We start from the raw sequence: 17500 nt of genomic DNA on the forward strand, positions 1-17500 counted from the left end.
AGGCGGTCTGTTAAATTCACTAAACAAGAACTCAAAGATATCTACAACAACGAGTTCCGGGACAGGTGAATAATCTCTTTTTAAAACAGTTTACAGACGGATCTCTGGTCATCACAGTAGGCTATTTACTTCAAAAACATCTGTGTTGTGTTTTGCAGGGATGCCAAGGACTCAAATTTTTCAAATGTCTTGTTTGCACTTTGCCATGCGAATAAAGCGCGTATTATCCGTGGGCGTGTGCACATCGATCCTAGGGTAAGAAAGTTGTCATTATATTGTCCTTTAGGCTTTAAAGTTTCTGCTTATTATATTCAGTCATATTTTCCTTGATTTACTCGGCATTCATGATAAGCGCAAAAGTAATGTTGAGAAATTAGTTTGCTTCCTGTGCTGCTGGGTCAATATACGCGCGAACACTGTTCACTGAACATTACACACTGTCACTGACTGAACATTACACAACACTGTCATCGATTTTTTGGAGATTTAGATGTGTGTGCGTTTGTGTGTGTGCGCGCGTGCATGTGTCTCAGATCGCCCCCTCTCACAAAAAAAAAAAAAAAAAAAAAAAAAAAAAAAAGTGGGTACTGGGTGAGTGGTACTGGGTTCTAGACCAGTAGCCATGTTCTAGGTATGAACTGTAAGTGAACTCTGACTGGAGGACTGGGTTCTAGACCAGTGGTGATGTTCTAGGTATGAGCTGTGATTGGACTCAGACGCAAGGACTGGGTTCTAGACCAGCAGACCGATGGTGACGCTCATCTGCGGTGTCCTGGGTCATGTGGTTCATGACTCATGTTCCTGTGACTCAAGATGTGACACGGAACAGCAATACACTAAACACTTCATTAGGAGTTTTGTAAATAAACAGAAAGGACTCCATAGGGTGAAAAAGTGCCTATCACAAGAACACACCCACCCAATCAATAGGACACACCCACTTGATAAATAAGATCGAAAGCCAAACTAAAGGGTCCACTAGTGAGGATAAGTGAGTAGGAGACTAGAGTTGGGAGGGGGGGGGGGTCTCTTTGGGCTCTCAGGACTGTCACGGTGTGAACAAACAAGCAGGTGGTCTGGACCTGAGGCAGGTGCTGTGTGTCCTACCTGCGGTAAATGATAGTTGTGTGTGTGTGTGTGTGTGCTGCAGTCAGTCACAGTGGATCTCACTGACACATTCACCCATAAATGAATAAACACATGAATAATAATAATAATAATAATAATAATAATAATAATAAGCTTTATTTGTATAGCACCTTTCATACACAGAATGCAGCTCAAAGTGCTTTACATTTGAAGCATGTAACACAATAATAGTCAGTCAGTCATTATCAATCACTTTTCTTCATTGCTAGGGGCCGTTTATGATCCACTCAGCAACATATCAAAAATATAGAAAATGACGTCATAAGACTGGCAGCCTTAAACCCTCTTACCCCCCACAAGCACGCCACATGGCAACTGTGGCAAGGAAAAACTCCCATATTCCAGGAAGAAACCTTGAGCAGAACCTGACTTAATAGGGGGAGCCCATCTGCTTCTGGCTGGCTGCGTCCTCCAATAGCAGCAGATGTAGAATAATCTGAAAAAGTAGTCTACAGGATAAGATGAGTTAACTAAAAGCTTTCCTGTACAGGTATGTTTTCAGATCTTTTTAAAAAATATTTACTGAACTCGCCTGCTTGATGTACAGAGGCAGGGTGTTCCATAGTTTGGGGGCATAATGGGTAAAAGCAGCTTCTCCACTTTGCTTGTGGAACACTTTGGGTACGATTAAAAGATTAGAATTGGATGATCTAAGTTTCCTTTGTGGTTGATAAGATATTAAAAGCTCAGAGATATATGAAGGTGCTATGCCATTCAGAGCTTTGTAAGTAATTAACATGACCTTAAAATCAATTCTATAGGAAATAGGGAGCCAGTGCAGTTCAGCCAACACAGGGGTGATGTGTTCTCTCTTCTTAGTCTTAGTTAAAAGTCTAGCCACAGAGTTCTGTATGAGTGCCAATTTCTTTAGATGTTTTTTGGGAAGACCAGTGAAAAGTGCAAGGCTAGAGTTGGGAGGGGGGGGGGGGGTCTCTTTGGGCTCTCAGGACTGTCACAGTGTGAACAAACTAGCAGGTGGTCTGGACCTGAAGCAGGCGCTGTGTGTCCTACCTGCGGTAAATTATAGTTGTGTGTGTGTGTGTGTGTGTGTGTGCTGCAGTCAGTCACAGTGGATCTCACTGACACATTCACCCATAAATGAATAAACACATGAATGAATGAATGAATGAATGGCACAGAGCACTCACTGCAGTAGTGAACATGATAATGGTTTTCATTGTTATGCAGTCGCTGAAAAATAAACTGTTTGATTCGATGTTAGAAAGGTGTCCTTGCTCATTAACTTGTGTAGTTGACGTGTCTCTGCCCTCTTGACCCCTCTTGATCTCTCTTGACCCCTCTTGACCTTTCTTGACCCCTCTCTGCTCTGTGGCTGGCATCTCGTCTGCGTCCGCTTCCAGGTGAGACTGCTGGACCAGTGGAGACAGCCCCGCAATCCTCCCGCCCCCCCGCCACCATTAGCCAATGGCGCGGCAGCGCCAGCGGGGGTGTCTGAGCCAGAGTCTGCCGTCAAGGCCCGGAGACAACTGGCCGCGAGTATCTACTCCAGAATCAACAGGGACAGGTACACCTGAGCACCCTCACCTGAGTCAGTAGGGACAGGTACTCTTCAACATCCACACCTGAGTCAGTAGGGACAGGTACTCCTCAACATCCACACCTGAGTCAGTAGGGACAGGTACTCCTCAACATCCACACCTGAGTCAGTAGGGACAGGTATAGCTGAGCACCCTCATCTGAGTCAGTAGGGACAGGTACTCCTCAACATCCACACCTGAGTCAGTAGGGACAGGTATAGCTGAGCACCCTCATCTGAGTCAGTAGGGACAGGTACTCCTCAACATCCACACCTGAGTCAGTAGGGACAGGTACTCCTCAACATCCACACCTGAGTCAGTAGGGACAGGTATAGCTGAGCACCCTCATCTGAGTCAGTAGGGACAGGTACTCCTCAACATCCACACCTGAGTCAGGAGGGACAGGTACTCCTCAACATCCTCACCTGAGTCAGTAGGGACAGGTATAGCTGAGCACCCTCATCTGAGTCAGTAGGGACAGGTACTCCTCAACATCCACACCTGAGTCAGTAGGGACAGGTATAGCTGAGCACCCTCATCTGAGTCAGTAGGGGCAGGTACACCTCAACATCCTCACCTGAGTGAGTAGGGGCAGGTACACCTCGACGTGCCTCATGGAGGCTGTGTTTGCTGTGCTGCAGGTCGGAGTTCATCGCTGACCGGGGGGGCGTGCGGATCTCCTCCGGCCATCAGCAGGGTGAGGGGCGGATCTGTGTGAGTGTGCAGAGCGCGGCGGAGTGTGAGGTCCAGCTGTGTGTGGAGAACACGGGCGACGGAGCCGTCCTCTTCACCTACTACTCCCTACTGCACTGGGTGGCCTGCTTCAGCCTGGAGGACGAGCAGAAGGTCACCCGCGCCCGACCTCTGCACCTGCCGCCAGGTAAGGGGGCAAGGCCGAGGGGGCACTGGGGTCCAGTGGTCGTGACGTGGGGTGACGTGGTCATAGAAACCTGAAGGTTTGCGCTGTGCTTAGAGGGAGCTTAGAGGACCAACACAGCATCACCCAGCCAGACCCCTAATTCCAGCCAAGGTATGTTAGTTATAACAACATAGCATTGTCCTATTTATGACATGGTGATCTCAGTCTTACAACGCCTGAGGGTTTCAGTGAAATATTCCTGTTTTTTTTCCCCTGAGTTCTGGAGGTGTGTGTAGTGTACTTAGATGTCGTTGTGGAGTTCTGGAGGTGTGTGTAGTGTACTTAGATGTCGTTGTGGAGTTCTGGAGGTGTGTTCCAGCCTGCGTGTTTGTTCAGGTTTGCCAGCTAACTCTTTGTGATTTCCATATCAGGTGGTATTATATAGTTGTTACTGTTTATTGCTGTGCTCCATATTACTGTTTATTGCTGTGCTCGTTGCTTTTATGTGCAGCAATGTCAAACACACTGACAATCATGGCACTCACAGCTGTCCAGTGGGATTAGAAGTAACTAATAAAGGTTTTACATAACTGCTACCGTAGATGGTAAAAAGTACATTAGAAGGTGTGTCAGTCGTATGTCATAGCTGGCATTTTCAAAAAGCCACAGCTACTCACGGGTCATTATTAGGAAGGGATGTCACAGCTGGGCGGGTCAGGGTTCACTTTGGGCCATCTTAGATATGAACTTTACTGTAGGAACTTGGTGGTGCTGTATTAGTTTCAAACTGACGTTCTGATAATAGACAGAGCTGCCTCTTAGATATGAACTTTACTGTAGGAACTTGGTGTCGCTGAATTAGTTTCAAACTGATTTCTGATAATAGACAGAGCTGCCTCTTTGTCCATACCTATGTGTGGCCAGAAGGGCAGGTACTATGAAGCACGGTTGTTCCGTCCTGGAAAGTGACCCTTTCGGTCCATTCTCGGCAAACTGGGTCCCCTCTTAGTGCTGAATTGATACCCAGTCCAATCATACCTGAAGAAAAGGGGAACCCACCCATTGTTTTATTTGACTAGAACCATCCCCCCCCAGCACTGCAGGTCTGCAGAACTGACCCAAGCTCATGTTCCGTTCCTCAGGAGAGCAGTATGGCGTGACTCTGCGGTTCCGGGCTAGGCACGTGGGGTTCTACCAGGCCACGTTGGTGTTTGAGTTCCGGTCGGCATCGGCGGCGGCGGACAGCCCGCCCTTCCACGTGCTGCGATTCATCGAGGGGATGCACACCTCCGCCCTGACCGAGGCCCTGGCGCCCATCGCCCCCTACACGCCACGCAGGATCAACGCCAGCCAGCACCCCAACGCCAGGGTGGAGGACGGAGTGCGCCCAGACAGGTGTGTGGTCAGGAGACAGGTGTGTGGTTAGCAGACAGGTGTGTGGTTAGCAGACAGGTGTATGGTCAACAGACAGGTGTGTGGTCAGCAGACAGCTGTGTGGTCAGCAGACAGGTGTATGGTTAGCAGACAGGTGTATGGTCAGCAGACAGGTGTATGCAGGTGTGTGGTCAGCAGACAGGTGAATGGTTAGCAGACAGGAGTGTGGTCAGCGGTCCCTCCATCGCACCACTGCGATGATCAGTCTGTGCATTAAATTCCCACAGCTTATCTACACATTAACCTCACCAGTGTTTACATTGACTTCCTACAGCTTACAGTATCTACATATAAACCTCAGAAGTGTTTGCGGTGGAGTTTAACGAGTAGGAAATTATGGGTGTTGATATGCATTCTACTGAAAATATTCCATTTCAGGTGCCATAGTTCTGCATATGATAAATAAATTAGTGTAGACTTAAAGTTCTCAAGTATTCTGCTGGGATTCAGACGTGGAAAAAGCTGTTTAAAGGAACACGCCACCCAAAATCAGTAGTAATATATGTTCTCACCTTAACTTTCACGAGTTGAGTCATACCTCTCCCACGTCGGTATGAGCACTCAAATGCTCTGGCGCGTGGCGCAAATGTGTTAGCATGTTGCTATGCTAGCGGGCTCTGCCGTAGCCGTAGAGGGAGTAAGATGGCATTAATCAAATACATCCACGTTTTCCCTACTTAAATACAGTTGCACAAGTAGTTGATAAAAATGTGTAAGGGCACACAACATGAAACGTGACGATTTTCCAAGCGAATAAACAGGAGAACTACAATGTCTGGCGCAATAGCACTTGGGAGTACTTCGACCTAGGTAGTAATATTAACTAGAAACGCAATTCCCAAGGAATTACCAGTGCATGAAAATGCAAAAGTTGTAATGTAAAACATCATGTATAGTTAAAATAGATAATACAGAGCTGGTTACTGCCGTAATCCTAGAACAGACATGCTGGTTGCATAGCTTAATAAAAGTTGATAGTTTAAAAGTAGACTGTTTAAAAGCTGAATGTAGATAGTTTAAAAGTTGTTGATAGACAGCTAGTTTAATGAATGTTGATATTTAAATAGTTTAATGGCTGTGTATAGGTAGATATTTGAGGATAACTAAAAGTTGAAATGGCTCTAATGTTTGCTAGAAGTTATGCTAACATTTTTAACTATGCTAACCATGCTACTTAGCTAACGTTTTCTAGCAGTTTTGCTAACTATGCTAGCAATGCTAACATGCTAACCATGCTACTTAGCTAATGTTTTCTAGCAGTTTTGTTAAAAATGCTAACTATGTTAGCAATGCTAACAAGCTAACCATGTTACTTAGCTAACATTTTCTAGTAGTTTTGCTAAACATGCTAACTATGTTAGCAATGCTAACTATGCTAACCATGCTACTTAGCTAATGTTTTCTAGTAGTTTTGCTAAACATGCTAACTATGCTAGCAATGCCAACTATGTTAACCATGCTACTTAGCTAACCTAGCTAATGTTTTCTAGCATTTTTGCTAAAAAATAAAAAATGCTAACTATGCTAACAATGCTAACTAGCTACAGTGGGTAGGAGTCATAGTTGATGACAAGTGTTGACATAGTTGATGACAAGTTAAAAGTTGTTGATAGACAGCTAGTTTAATAGATAGATAGTTTAGTGATAGTTTTTAAAAGTAGACTGTTTAAAAGTTGAATGTATATAGTTTAAAAGTTGGATGTAGATAGTTTAAAAGTTGTTGATAGACAGCTAGTTTAATAGATAGATAGTTTAATGATAATTTATTGACTTTTATTTTGAAACAGTTTTGGGCAGAGGAAACTGAATTGAAAGTTGAAAGTTAAATAGGATGTGTAGTCTTAATTGACCCAGATTGTATGCTTAAAGCCTGAGGCTGCAGGTGGCCTGAACACCTGGCATAGGATTCTAATTGCTTAATAGCCGTATTGTGATGTCACAATCACAATGTTAAGTCTGTTAAGTATGTTAAGTTAAACTGTTCAAGAGAAATAGCGTACGGAAAAAGTGGTAAGCGGAATAATAAGAAGAAGTTGTTGCCTAGGAAGAACAGTACAGTGCATTTTCATGCACTGTAATTAACACCTAATTGTAGATCCTATCCGGCGGCGCTGCTGACATGAGGCTAGAAAGCTCTTGCCTGTTCAGCGCATTTCTAGTGTGTGTGCCTCTCTCTCGCTCAGAGGGGAGGGGGAGGCTGAGGGGTCGATCAAGCATGGATTCTAAACTCTGGTGGATAGGATAGGAGCACCTTCTAGAACACATCACTGCATGCTATATGAAAAGGTTCAATGGACTTCACTGCATCTAAGAAGAAAAATCCATATTTTAATCTTTATAGCAAAGGCCATAATGGGCAAACTTCCCAGTTATATTTGTAATCTTTTGTCATTTTGCCCTTCTACATACAACACCCTCAAACAAGCTCCTCCTACAGTCTTCAACTTCCCGAACTAAACTGGGAAAATCTGCCTTTTCATCCTTTGCACCACATGCATGGAATGAGCTACAACACACACTTAACATGGACTCCTTACCCTCCTTAAATGTTTTTAAAAGTATTTTAAAGCTTGCTTACACTGAGCAGTGTCACTGCTTCTAGTGTTCTATTTTTCAAATATATTTTAGCTCTCCTTAGTCTTTGTTGTCTCTGACTCTGTGTCTTCTGTGTTAGTGTGCTGTTGTTGTTATTGTGCTTTGTTGTCTCTGACTCTGTGTCCTCTGTGTTAGTGTGCTGTTGTTGTTAGTATGCTTTGTTGTCTCTGACTCTGTGTGCTCTGTGTTAGTGTGCTGTTGATGTCTTTGCTCTGTACCCATGTCCCATGTTGTATTTTCTTTGTCTTTTTAAAAAAAAAAATTGCTGCCATCTTGACCAGGACTCCCTGGCGGAAGAGACATCGTGTCTCAATGGGACCTTCCTGGTAAAATAAAGGTTTAAATAAAAAAAAAACAATAAATAAAAAAAAACAATTAGGTGTTAATTAATATTACTACCTAGGTCGAAGTACTCCCAAGTGCTATTGCACCAGACATTGTAGTTCTCCTGTTTATTCACTTGGAAAATCGTCACGTTTCATGTTGTGTGACCTTACACATTTTTATCAACTACTTGTGCAACTGTATTTACGTAGGGAAAACGTGGATGTGTTTGATTAATGCCATCTTACTCCCTCTACGGCTACGGCAGAGCCCGCTAGCATAGCAACATGCTAACACATTCGCGCCGTGCGCCAGAGCGTTTGAGTGCACATACCGACGCGGGAGAGGTATGACTCAACTCGTGAAAGTTAAGGTAAGAACATATATTACTTCTGATTTTGGGTGGCGTGTTCCTTTAAGATTTGAAAACAGATCATATATATATAATGTATATAATGTAATATATATGTATCAAAAAGCGCTGATAACTTCAGGTGCACACGTCTCATGCTTTAATCCCTGTCACTGACATAAATAAGCTGCTTTCAGACAAAGGTGTGTGTGTGTGTGTGTGTGTGTGTGTGTGTGTGTGTGTGAGTGTGTTTGTGCGTGTGTGTGTGTGTGTGTATGTGTGTGTGTGTGTGTGCATTAACCATAAACTGAACATTGAAAATAACGATGTTAGCGCAGGTGAGTCGCTCTGAATGAACCATAACCCATTCTCACGACGAGCAACTCTGGTCTCCCTGTTGTCAAAACGTAGCACTCTTGATAACACATGAAAGGCTTGAAGAGACATTGTGGCACGAAAAATAGGGCGTCCTGACTCACTATCCCATAAGCTGGCTGTAGCTTCATTAGAGGATCTGTACACCCCCGCAAGAAGCTGTGTTTTGTCCATCTCCGTCGAGCTATCACCAAACACTCTTCTCCCCTCCATGTTGGTCATCTCAAGTAGGATATTCTGAATAGGTCGTGGAAAGAATAATTCAAACGCTGACTTGATGTCTTGGGCGTGTGACACAGCGTATCTAGTAGGCCCTGGAGTCATTCTGAGGATGTTCTCCGCCGGTGCCCTGGATTGGGTTTGAGGAGGGCTTGATAACCACGAAATGTCACCTTTTTTTGACTTGAAAACCTCTCCTTGAGCATCTGTGACATCTGGGTCCTCCTCATCAGATGTTTTTTCTTGTTCAGGATCATACTGAACGTCATCCTCATCCTCAGACACATCCTCCTCAGCTTCACTTTCCTCTCTATCCTCACCATCATTACCAAAGATATGATCTAGCGCCTCATGAACAGTGTACCTTTTGCTCATGTTGACTGCTCCTACAGAATTCAACTAATAATATCCCACCCAAACCCTCTTTATATGTGCCAGTGTTTATAAACAATGTATCAAAATGCCGTGAGAAAGTCTGAAAGTTTGAGTTCACGTGGGGGGTGGTGGGTGTGTGCGTCTAGGTTTTCTATGTGTCTATGTCTGTGCCTGTGCATGTGAAAGAAGTATGTGTGTGTGTGTGTGTGCACGCTCACACGTCTGCATGCACATGTGTGTGTGTGTGTGTTGGGGGGGGTTGTGTGTGTGTGTGTGTGTGTGTGTGTGTGTGTGTCTGTGTGTGTCTATGTGTGCGTGATGTGGGCAATAACTGGGCACATTGGGCCACAATTGATCCTCAGAGCTTTTAGGGAACACATACAACAGCCAGTATTCTCTGCCGGGTCATTTCTGACCCGAACACCACAGATGTAACTTTTTTGAGACCCTTAGAATGGTGAAATGGTGAAAATTGATTTTGCTGCATTTAATTAGGTGTGTCTGAGGATTAGATGAAGCCTCATTCCAAAACTAAAAAGCAAATGGTATTTTTTACACATTTAAACTTGAAAACGGGTCAATTTTGACCCGAACACAACAGAAGGGTTAAATTGGCATCATTCTTTCCATGAAATAATGAGGAAATACACACGATCTTAATACAAATTGAAAAAAATATGAAATATTTTTCTATGGCTCTAACCTGCGTGTTCATCCACGTTCATCCTGTTTAACCACGCAGAGATTCTGTTCATGTGCGTTGATGCCGTTCACAGATAATGTCCGCATGAAAGCATCATATCTGAATGACCAAAAGGGTCGGACATCCGTTTGATAAAGATCGGCATATAGTGCGGAGGACATGTCTGAAAACAGCTATAGACTCCTCAGACCAAACCAGGGCTGTTTCTAAGTCAGCTCTGGTTGGGGTTCTATGTTCCGTGTCTCTTGGTTTTAGAGTCAGCTCTGGGGTTCTGTGTTCCGTGTCTCTTGGTTTTAGAGTCAGCTCTGATTGGGGTTCTGTGTTGTCTCTTAGTTTTGTGGTCCAGAACCTGAAACAAGTGCTGATTTTGGAGAGCTATGACATTCCCCTCTACATCGTTGACCTGATCTCCTACATGACTCAGAGCAGAAGGGCCACCATGGACAAGGTCTACACCCTGAAGTAAGTCGTTAGGATCCACCATAACTTATCTCCTCACAAGGTCTACACCCTGAAGTAAGTCGTTAGGATCCACCATAACTTATCTCCTCACATCTTCTTCTGTATGATGCAATGGGCGGACATACAGAAGGCTATTACACATGTATTAACAACATGTATTGGTCATATAATTGTTCTCATGTCAGAAACCCTGACATCAAACTTCATTTTGTATTGTATTGAGTTCAAGCCAAATCTGACTGTTGGGGGAAAACATATTTGCATATGCCGTTTGTTGATATGTTTGCTAATATCGTAAGTATGATATAAGTGCGTATAAGGAGTATGACTGTGTGTGATAAGGTTTGTGTGCGACTACTGAAGCACAGAATTGCATAATACTAAGGTATGTGGTTAAATGTCAGTTGATTGATTTGCATTAAAGGCAGGTACATGAGCATTATATGCACTTATCAAACATTGAATTAAACTTATCAAATCTCAAATTAGCTGACATTAAAGTATGTAAGCTGTAACACCATATTACTGCATTACTGCACATACATTAATTAAATTATAAACTATTGTTGTTGTTGTTGTTGTTTGTTGTCAGAGCGCTGCTGGAGTCTCCTTTGAGCTTTGAGAACTACACGGAACGCTTCCAGGTGCTTCTGCAGCTGGAGGAGACTCAGATGCAGGTGGACATCCGGACGTACGACATGCAGGACGCTAAGATGGACAGAGACCCCAACAACAAGAACAACAAACTGCTGGTGCTCAAGGTACTAGATGATGCTGACACCGACATCACCTCACAATATCACATTACAGCATCTGGAGGTTACTGTGCATTAAATGCCATCAGTGGTCCAATATCACATTACAGCATCTGGAGGTTACTGTGCATTAAATGCCATCAGTGGTCCAATATCACAACACAGCATCTGGAGGTTACTGAGCATTAAATGCCATCAGTGGTCCAATATCACAACACAGCATCTGGGGGTTACTGAGCATTAAATGCCATCAGTGGTCCATGTCACTGTGCCATTACTCCTACACATTGCACATACAGTACACCCAAACACCTTTCTGCAAATACAAACACCTTCTGGAGATGGTATGCATGCCAGAGCCAGGCCAGAATGTGTTGGTTACCCAGCGCAAACTAAACAACTGTAAATCAAAAAACAGCATTATAGTATAGAGTTCATGACAGTGTCAGGACTAGATGAATCATCTAAGATAGATCATCTAGGTGGTGTAAGATGGAGTATCTGGGTGGTGTAAGGTGGATGGAGTATCTGGGTGGTGTAAGATGGAGTATCTGGGTGGTGTAAGATGGAGTATCTTGGTGGTGTAAGATGGAGTATTGTCTCTTCACAGGTGCCTGGTATCTGGGTGGTGTAAGATGGAGTATCTGGGTGGTGTAAGATGGAGTATCTGGGTGGTGTAAGATGGATTTTTGTCTCTTCACAGGTGCCTGGTATCTGGGTGGTTTAAGATGGAGTATCTGGGTGGTTTAAGATGGAGTATCTGGGTGGTGTAAGACGGAGTATCTGGGTGGTGTAAGATGGATTTTTGTCTCTTCACAGGTGCCTGGTGTTGCAGAGAACCGACCCTCTGTCCTCAGGGGTGACCACCTCCTGGTCATCAAGTCCAAAGAGCGCCACCTAGTGCCCGTAACCCAACACAAGGGCTATGTGCACCGTGTGGAGTGGGATCAGGTCAAGCTGGGATTCGGGTCAAAGTAAGATGACTTACTTTGTAAGATACAGAGACTAGTTTTGGAGACTTTTGTTTACATTTTATTTTACTTTTATTTACTATAATTTACTATTTGTTGTTTTTGTTTATGTAAATCACCTTGAATTGTCTCTGTGTATCCTGCTATTATAGTCTGTTATAGTTAAAAGGTACTCTAAGCTATGTTACACGGTTTCTAAAAATGTTTTTGTCACATTCAGTAAACATCACCTCACCATCCGCTAGCTGCTTGTGTCCTGAATACACTGTAAAAAAAACGCGGCCTCAGTGGACAGTCCAGGCTCTAAAAACGGAAACAAAAACAACCTGGTCCAGCCTAGACCATAAAAACATAACAAACTGTTCCAGCCAATCACCGACGAGATGCGCATTTAGGAGAGTTTCAATTGCACAGGAGGGAGTAGCGAGCTAGCTCTCTGTTTTGTTTGAACATCAACAGAAGTGACCCAACCCAAGTTACCCAACATCGCTTAGAGCACCTTTAAGCAATAAGCCCTGAGAGCCCGTAGATTACACTGATTATAGAACAGCTAAGGGGGTTTTAGACTCAATAAGCCACTTGAGTCCGTACCGTAGGTTACACTGATTATAGAACGGCTAGCTAGGAGCCTATGGCTAGGAGACATTGTTAGGCACGACACGCAAGCAGAGTCTAAAACCCCCTTAGCCGTTCTATAATCAGTGTAACCTACGGTACGGACTCAAGTGGCTTATTGAGTCTAAAACCCCCTTAGCCGTTCTATAATCAGTGTAACCTACGGTACGGACTCAAGTGGCTTATTGAGTCTAAAACCCCCTTAGCCGTTCTATAATCAGTGTAATCTACGGACTCGAGTGGCTTATTGCTTTTCTAAATTGGTTACTACAACATGGGGTTGTGCTGGATTATACAGTACAACTGCATTGAACACAATTCAGCCAATCATAATTAAGGACCGGAACTACAGTATGCGTTTTAGAATTTGTGTTACTACTACTATTACTACTGCTACTACTGCTGCTACTGCTACTACTACTGCTACTACTACTGCTACTGCTACTACTACTACTACTACTACTACTACTACTACTGCTGCTACTACTACTACTACTGCTACTGCTACTACTACTACTACTACTGCTACTGCTACTGCTACTACTGCTGCTGCTACTACTACTACTACTACTGCTACTGCTGCTGCTGCTGTTGCGTCTGACCCCTTCCTTGTCCCCCTCTGTCCAGGCTGCTGAGGGACTTTGTGGACGGCATGGGCTTTGATGTGGAGTTCACTGTGAACCGGCTGCCCATCAGGCTCCAGCACAGAGCAGTGGAGCTGGCTACGGAACACCACCTACGTGACCTGCTCTTCCCCACGGGGGCAAAGGTCGCGACCCCTGCAGAGCTGCCCAATCTGAGGTCAGTTACTGTAAGGACAACACAACACGCCTAATGAGTCTTTGGGCATATACTGTATCACTGATGAGAACAGGTGAAGTGAATCACTAGTCTGGATGAGCATTTAGTAAAAAATATGTTAATGCGTAAATATAAATCCTTATTCCACTGCTTGGTTGAATTTCCCATTGTCCTGCGTAATTTAGAATGACCATTAACCGTATGTTATCTGCACACCTATGAAGTAGATCCGTTTTGTTGGCCGCATCACACTTGTATATTAATTCGCCGAACTCGTTGTGAAGTTTAAATGAACTGTCACGTTGCATCCGAGCTGTAAAATGCAGACGTTCAGAACATGGCAACATTGTAGCATATGACGGAGGTGGCTTTTAGCTAGATGGATGACAGCAGGCTAAGTAGGCCTAAAATAGCGATGTTTCAAAGCTAAAGTTCATCAGAATCTTGGGATAGAACGGGAGAGATAGAACTAACGACTGGCCTTTGGCTGTAGCAACCATCCATTTAGAACTAGTAACGGCAGTTTGTCCTGCAAGTTGAGAAATTAGTTGATATGTGTTGGAAGAAAGTAGTTCTACAAACAAGACAAGTTTTAGCGATTAAAACGGGAACAGGAAATGAACACAACGCAAGTGGCAACAGTGGAATAAGCGGGATAATGGACTCCACGGTGGTCTGTTCACAGATTAATGCTTCGCGTCGGGGGCCGTTTTACAACCTCGACCGTGCATTCATTTCTGTGAACAGATCATCATGGAGTCCATTATCCCTTACTTAGCTGTGTATGTATATACTCAGGAGATGTTTTTTCTTACATAGATAGATAGATAGATAGATAGAACATATCCAACAGTAGAGGTCTAATGGATAGGGATATCTCTGTGAAGTGTGTGTGTGTGTGTGTGTGTGTGTGTGTGTGTGTGTGTGTGTGTGTGTGTGTGTGTGTGTGTGTGTGTGTGTGCGTGCGTGTGTGTGTGTGTGTGTGTGTGTGTGTGTGTGTGTACTAAGTGTGTGTGTGTGTGTTTGTGTGTGTACTAAGTGTGTGTGTGTGTGTGATCTGTTTGTGTGTATACTAAGTGTGTGTGTGTGTGTGTGTGTGTGTGTGTGTGTGCGTGTGATGTGTTTGTGTGTGTACTAAGTGTGTGTGTGTGTGAGAGATCTGTTTGTGTATATACTAAGTGTGTGTGGGTGTGTGTGTGTGTGTGTGTGATGTGTTTGTGTGTGTACTAAGTGTGTGTGTGTGTGTGTGTGTTTGTGTGTGTACTAAGTGTGTGTGTGTGTGTGTGTGTGTGTGTGTGTGTGTGTGTGTGTGTGATGTGTTTGTGTGTGTACTAAGTGTGTGTGTGTGTGTGTGTGTTTGTGTGTGTACTAAGTGTGTGTGTGTGTGTGATCTGTTTGTGTGTATACTAAGTGTGTGTGTGTGTGTGTGTGTGTGTGTGTGTGTGTGTGTATGTGTAATAAGTGTGTGTGTGTGATCTGTTTGTGTATATACTAAGTGTGTGTGTGTGTGTGTCCAGGCTGCGTGACCGTAAGCTGGAGAGCAACAGTGAGCAGTACAGTGCTGTGCAGAGCATAGTGGCCGGAGTGTCCAGACCAGCTCCTTACCTGCTGTTCGGACCACCTGGGACCGGCAAGACCGTCACCGTCGTGGAGGCCATCAAACAGGTGTGTGTGTGTGTGTGTGTGTGTGTGTGTGTGTGGACAAGCAAGACCGTCACCGTCGTGGAGGCCATCAAACAGGTGTGTGTGTGTGTGTGTGTGTGTGTGTGTGTGTGTGTGTGTGTGTGTGTGTGTGTGTGTGTGTGTGGACAAGCAAGACAGTCACCATTGTGGCGGCCATCAAACAGGTCTGTGTGTGTGTGTGTTTGTGTGGAATGGCACAACCCTCACCATTGTGGCGGCCATGAAACAGGTAAAGGAATATGGCCAGCTATAGAGTGATGCAACAGCAGAACCACAGAGTGAAACAGAACAGTGATGCTGAAACAGAACCATAGAACCATAGAGTGATGCTGAAACAGAACCATAGAGTGATGCTGAAACAGAACCATAGAGTGATGTTGAAACAGAACCATAGAGTGTGATGTTGAAACAGAACCATAGAGTGATGCTGAAACAGAACCATAGAACCATAGAGTGATGTTGAAACAGAACCATAGAGTGATGCTGAAACAGAACCATAGAACCATAGAGTGATGCTGAAACAGAACCATAGAGTGATGTTGAAACAGAACCACAGAACCATAGAGTGATGCTAAAAAAGAGCCGTAGAGTGATGCTGAAACACACAGTGATATAAAACATACGAGCGATGTGAAGTCATGAGGAGCTCATTTGTTTTTTAACTATGACTGGGTTTGCTTGTAATGTCAACTAAGGCATGAGATTATTTGATTTGGTTACCTGTTTGCCCAGGTGAGCTTTAGGCAGGTGAGATCTTGCCGTGCCAGTAGTGGGTGACTCACCTGTTTGGTAATGATAATGTGGTGCAGGGAGTTCACCTGGTTGGACTGGTCACAGTGCTGTGTTCTACAGGACGGGAGTGTGAGTTTATTTGAGTTGGACTGGTCACAGTGCTGTGTTCTACAGGACGGGAGTGTGAGTTTATTTGAGAACAACACGGTTAGTGGAGCCACAAGATGAAGAGGTTGTGAACACATATAACACATTATAATAAATCCATAAAATGTCCTTAAAATTTCTGTGTGTGTGTGTGTGTCCTCCATAGCTGTATGATTCTCCCTCCTGCTCCCACATCCTGGCATGTGCTCCGTCTAACAGCGCTGCTGATCTGCTGTGTGAGAAGATTCTGGAACACGCTGACCAACACCAGGTCTACCGCCTCTACGCCAGCAGCAGGGACCCTCGCTTCATACCTCTGGCTGTCCTGGTCAGTTGAGTGTGTGTGCGTGTGTGTGTGATAGTGATGCATGTCATCTCTTTAGATAAATGTGTGTGTGTGTGTGTGTGTGTGCAATACTACTACAACTATTTACTAATAGTAACAGTTGCAATACTGTGTGTGTGTCTGTGTGTGTGTGTGAGTGTGTGTGTGTGTGTTACTGTGATTTGGTGAAGGACATGAGAATCTCCATCTGGTGCACTTCTCATATGCAAAGGCCAGATTGTGCCAGTTTCTCACATATGTGTTTTTGTGTGTGTGTGTGTGTTGACCACAGGAATGCTGTAACTTTCACGGTGATGACATTGTGTTTCCCTCCAAAGAGGTGTTATTGGAGTACAAGATCCTGGTGACCACTGTGGTGACAGCTGGACGGTGAGGAAACATGGCCACCGCCAGGGAACCTCTGCTCAGAACAGAGGCTGTATCGTGGGGCATCTACCTTAGAGCATCTCTGCTCAGAACAGAGGCTGTATCGTGGGGCATCTACCTTAGAGCATCTCTGCTCAGAACAGAGGCTGTATCGTGGGGCATCTGTCTCTTAGAGCATCTCTGCTCAGAACAGAGGCTGTATCTTGGGGCATCTGTCTCGTAGAGTATCTGTGCTCAGAACAGTTGGTTGTCGAGTCGTTTTCCCGAGCTGTTAACTAGAAGTTGCCAATAGAATGCCCCCTGTTGTTGTATCCCGACTCGTCGACTCGCTCAAACCCTGTTTACCCTGAGTTCAAAATGGCTGCAACCATTAACAGTAAATGAGAGCCATAAAGACACTGTTTATTAGCAGTCCGATTTGTCCAATTTGTATCTCATTCAATCTAACTGTAGGTTACTAATGCTCCTCCTGCAGTTCCGTGTGAATCTAACTGTAGGTTATACAGTATATCTGTAGGTTATATATGTATATACAGTATATCTGTAGGTTGTACAGTATATCTGTAGGTTATATATGTACAGTATATATCTGTAGGTTATATATGTATATATCTGTAGGTTGCTAATGCTCGCCTTCTCCGGCATCGGTGCAACAAAACCTTTTCTTTAGCCACACCTTATTTTCAAATGTTTAATTTG

General features: G+C 44.2%; 2 protein-coding genes across 5 annotated transcripts in view; both read left to right on the forward strand.

The window, feature by feature from the left end:
* Positions 1 to 17500, forward strand: part of LOC121712804 (putative helicase mov-10-B.1) — a 56150-nt gene that overhangs the window by 35827 nt on the left and 2823 nt on the right. The window lies entirely within an intron of this gene.
* The window catches only part of LOC121712802 (putative helicase mov-10-B.1), a 39815-nt gene that overhangs the window by 252 nt on the left and 22063 nt on the right, over positions 1 to 17500 (forward strand). For 2 of the 3 annotated variants that reach the window (XM_042096815.1, XM_042096813.1), the window contains exons 1-12: positions 1 to 65; positions 159 to 255; positions 2511 to 2674; positions 3329 to 3567; positions 4689 to 4941; positions 10257 to 10385; positions 10978 to 11146; positions 11960 to 12114; positions 13354 to 13527; positions 15045 to 15192; positions 16256 to 16417; positions 16707 to 16804. The exon at positions 1 to 65 is cut by the window's left edge and continues 252 nt beyond it. In XM_042096815.1, coding sequence (XP_041952749.1) covers positions 1 to 65; positions 159 to 255; positions 2511 to 2674; positions 3329 to 3567; positions 4689 to 4941; positions 10257 to 10385; positions 10978 to 11146; positions 11960 to 12114; positions 13354 to 13527; positions 15045 to 15192; positions 16256 to 16417; positions 16707 to 16804 — 1853 coding nt within the window. Of the gene's footprint in view, positions 66 to 158; positions 256 to 2510; positions 2675 to 3328; positions 3568 to 4688; positions 4942 to 10256; positions 10386 to 10977; positions 11147 to 11959; positions 12115 to 13353; positions 13528 to 15035; positions 15193 to 16255; positions 16418 to 16706; positions 16805 to 17500 lie in introns of all 3 variants that reach the window. The other variant, XM_042096816.1, reaches the window with a different exon arrangement.

This window comes from Alosa sapidissima, chromosome 7 (assembly GCF_018492685.1).
Source record: "Alosa sapidissima isolate fAloSap1 chromosome 7, fAloSap1.pri, whole genome shotgun sequence".
NCBI classification, from domain to species: Eukaryota; Metazoa; Chordata; class Actinopteri; order Clupeiformes; family Clupeidae; genus Alosa; species Alosa sapidissima.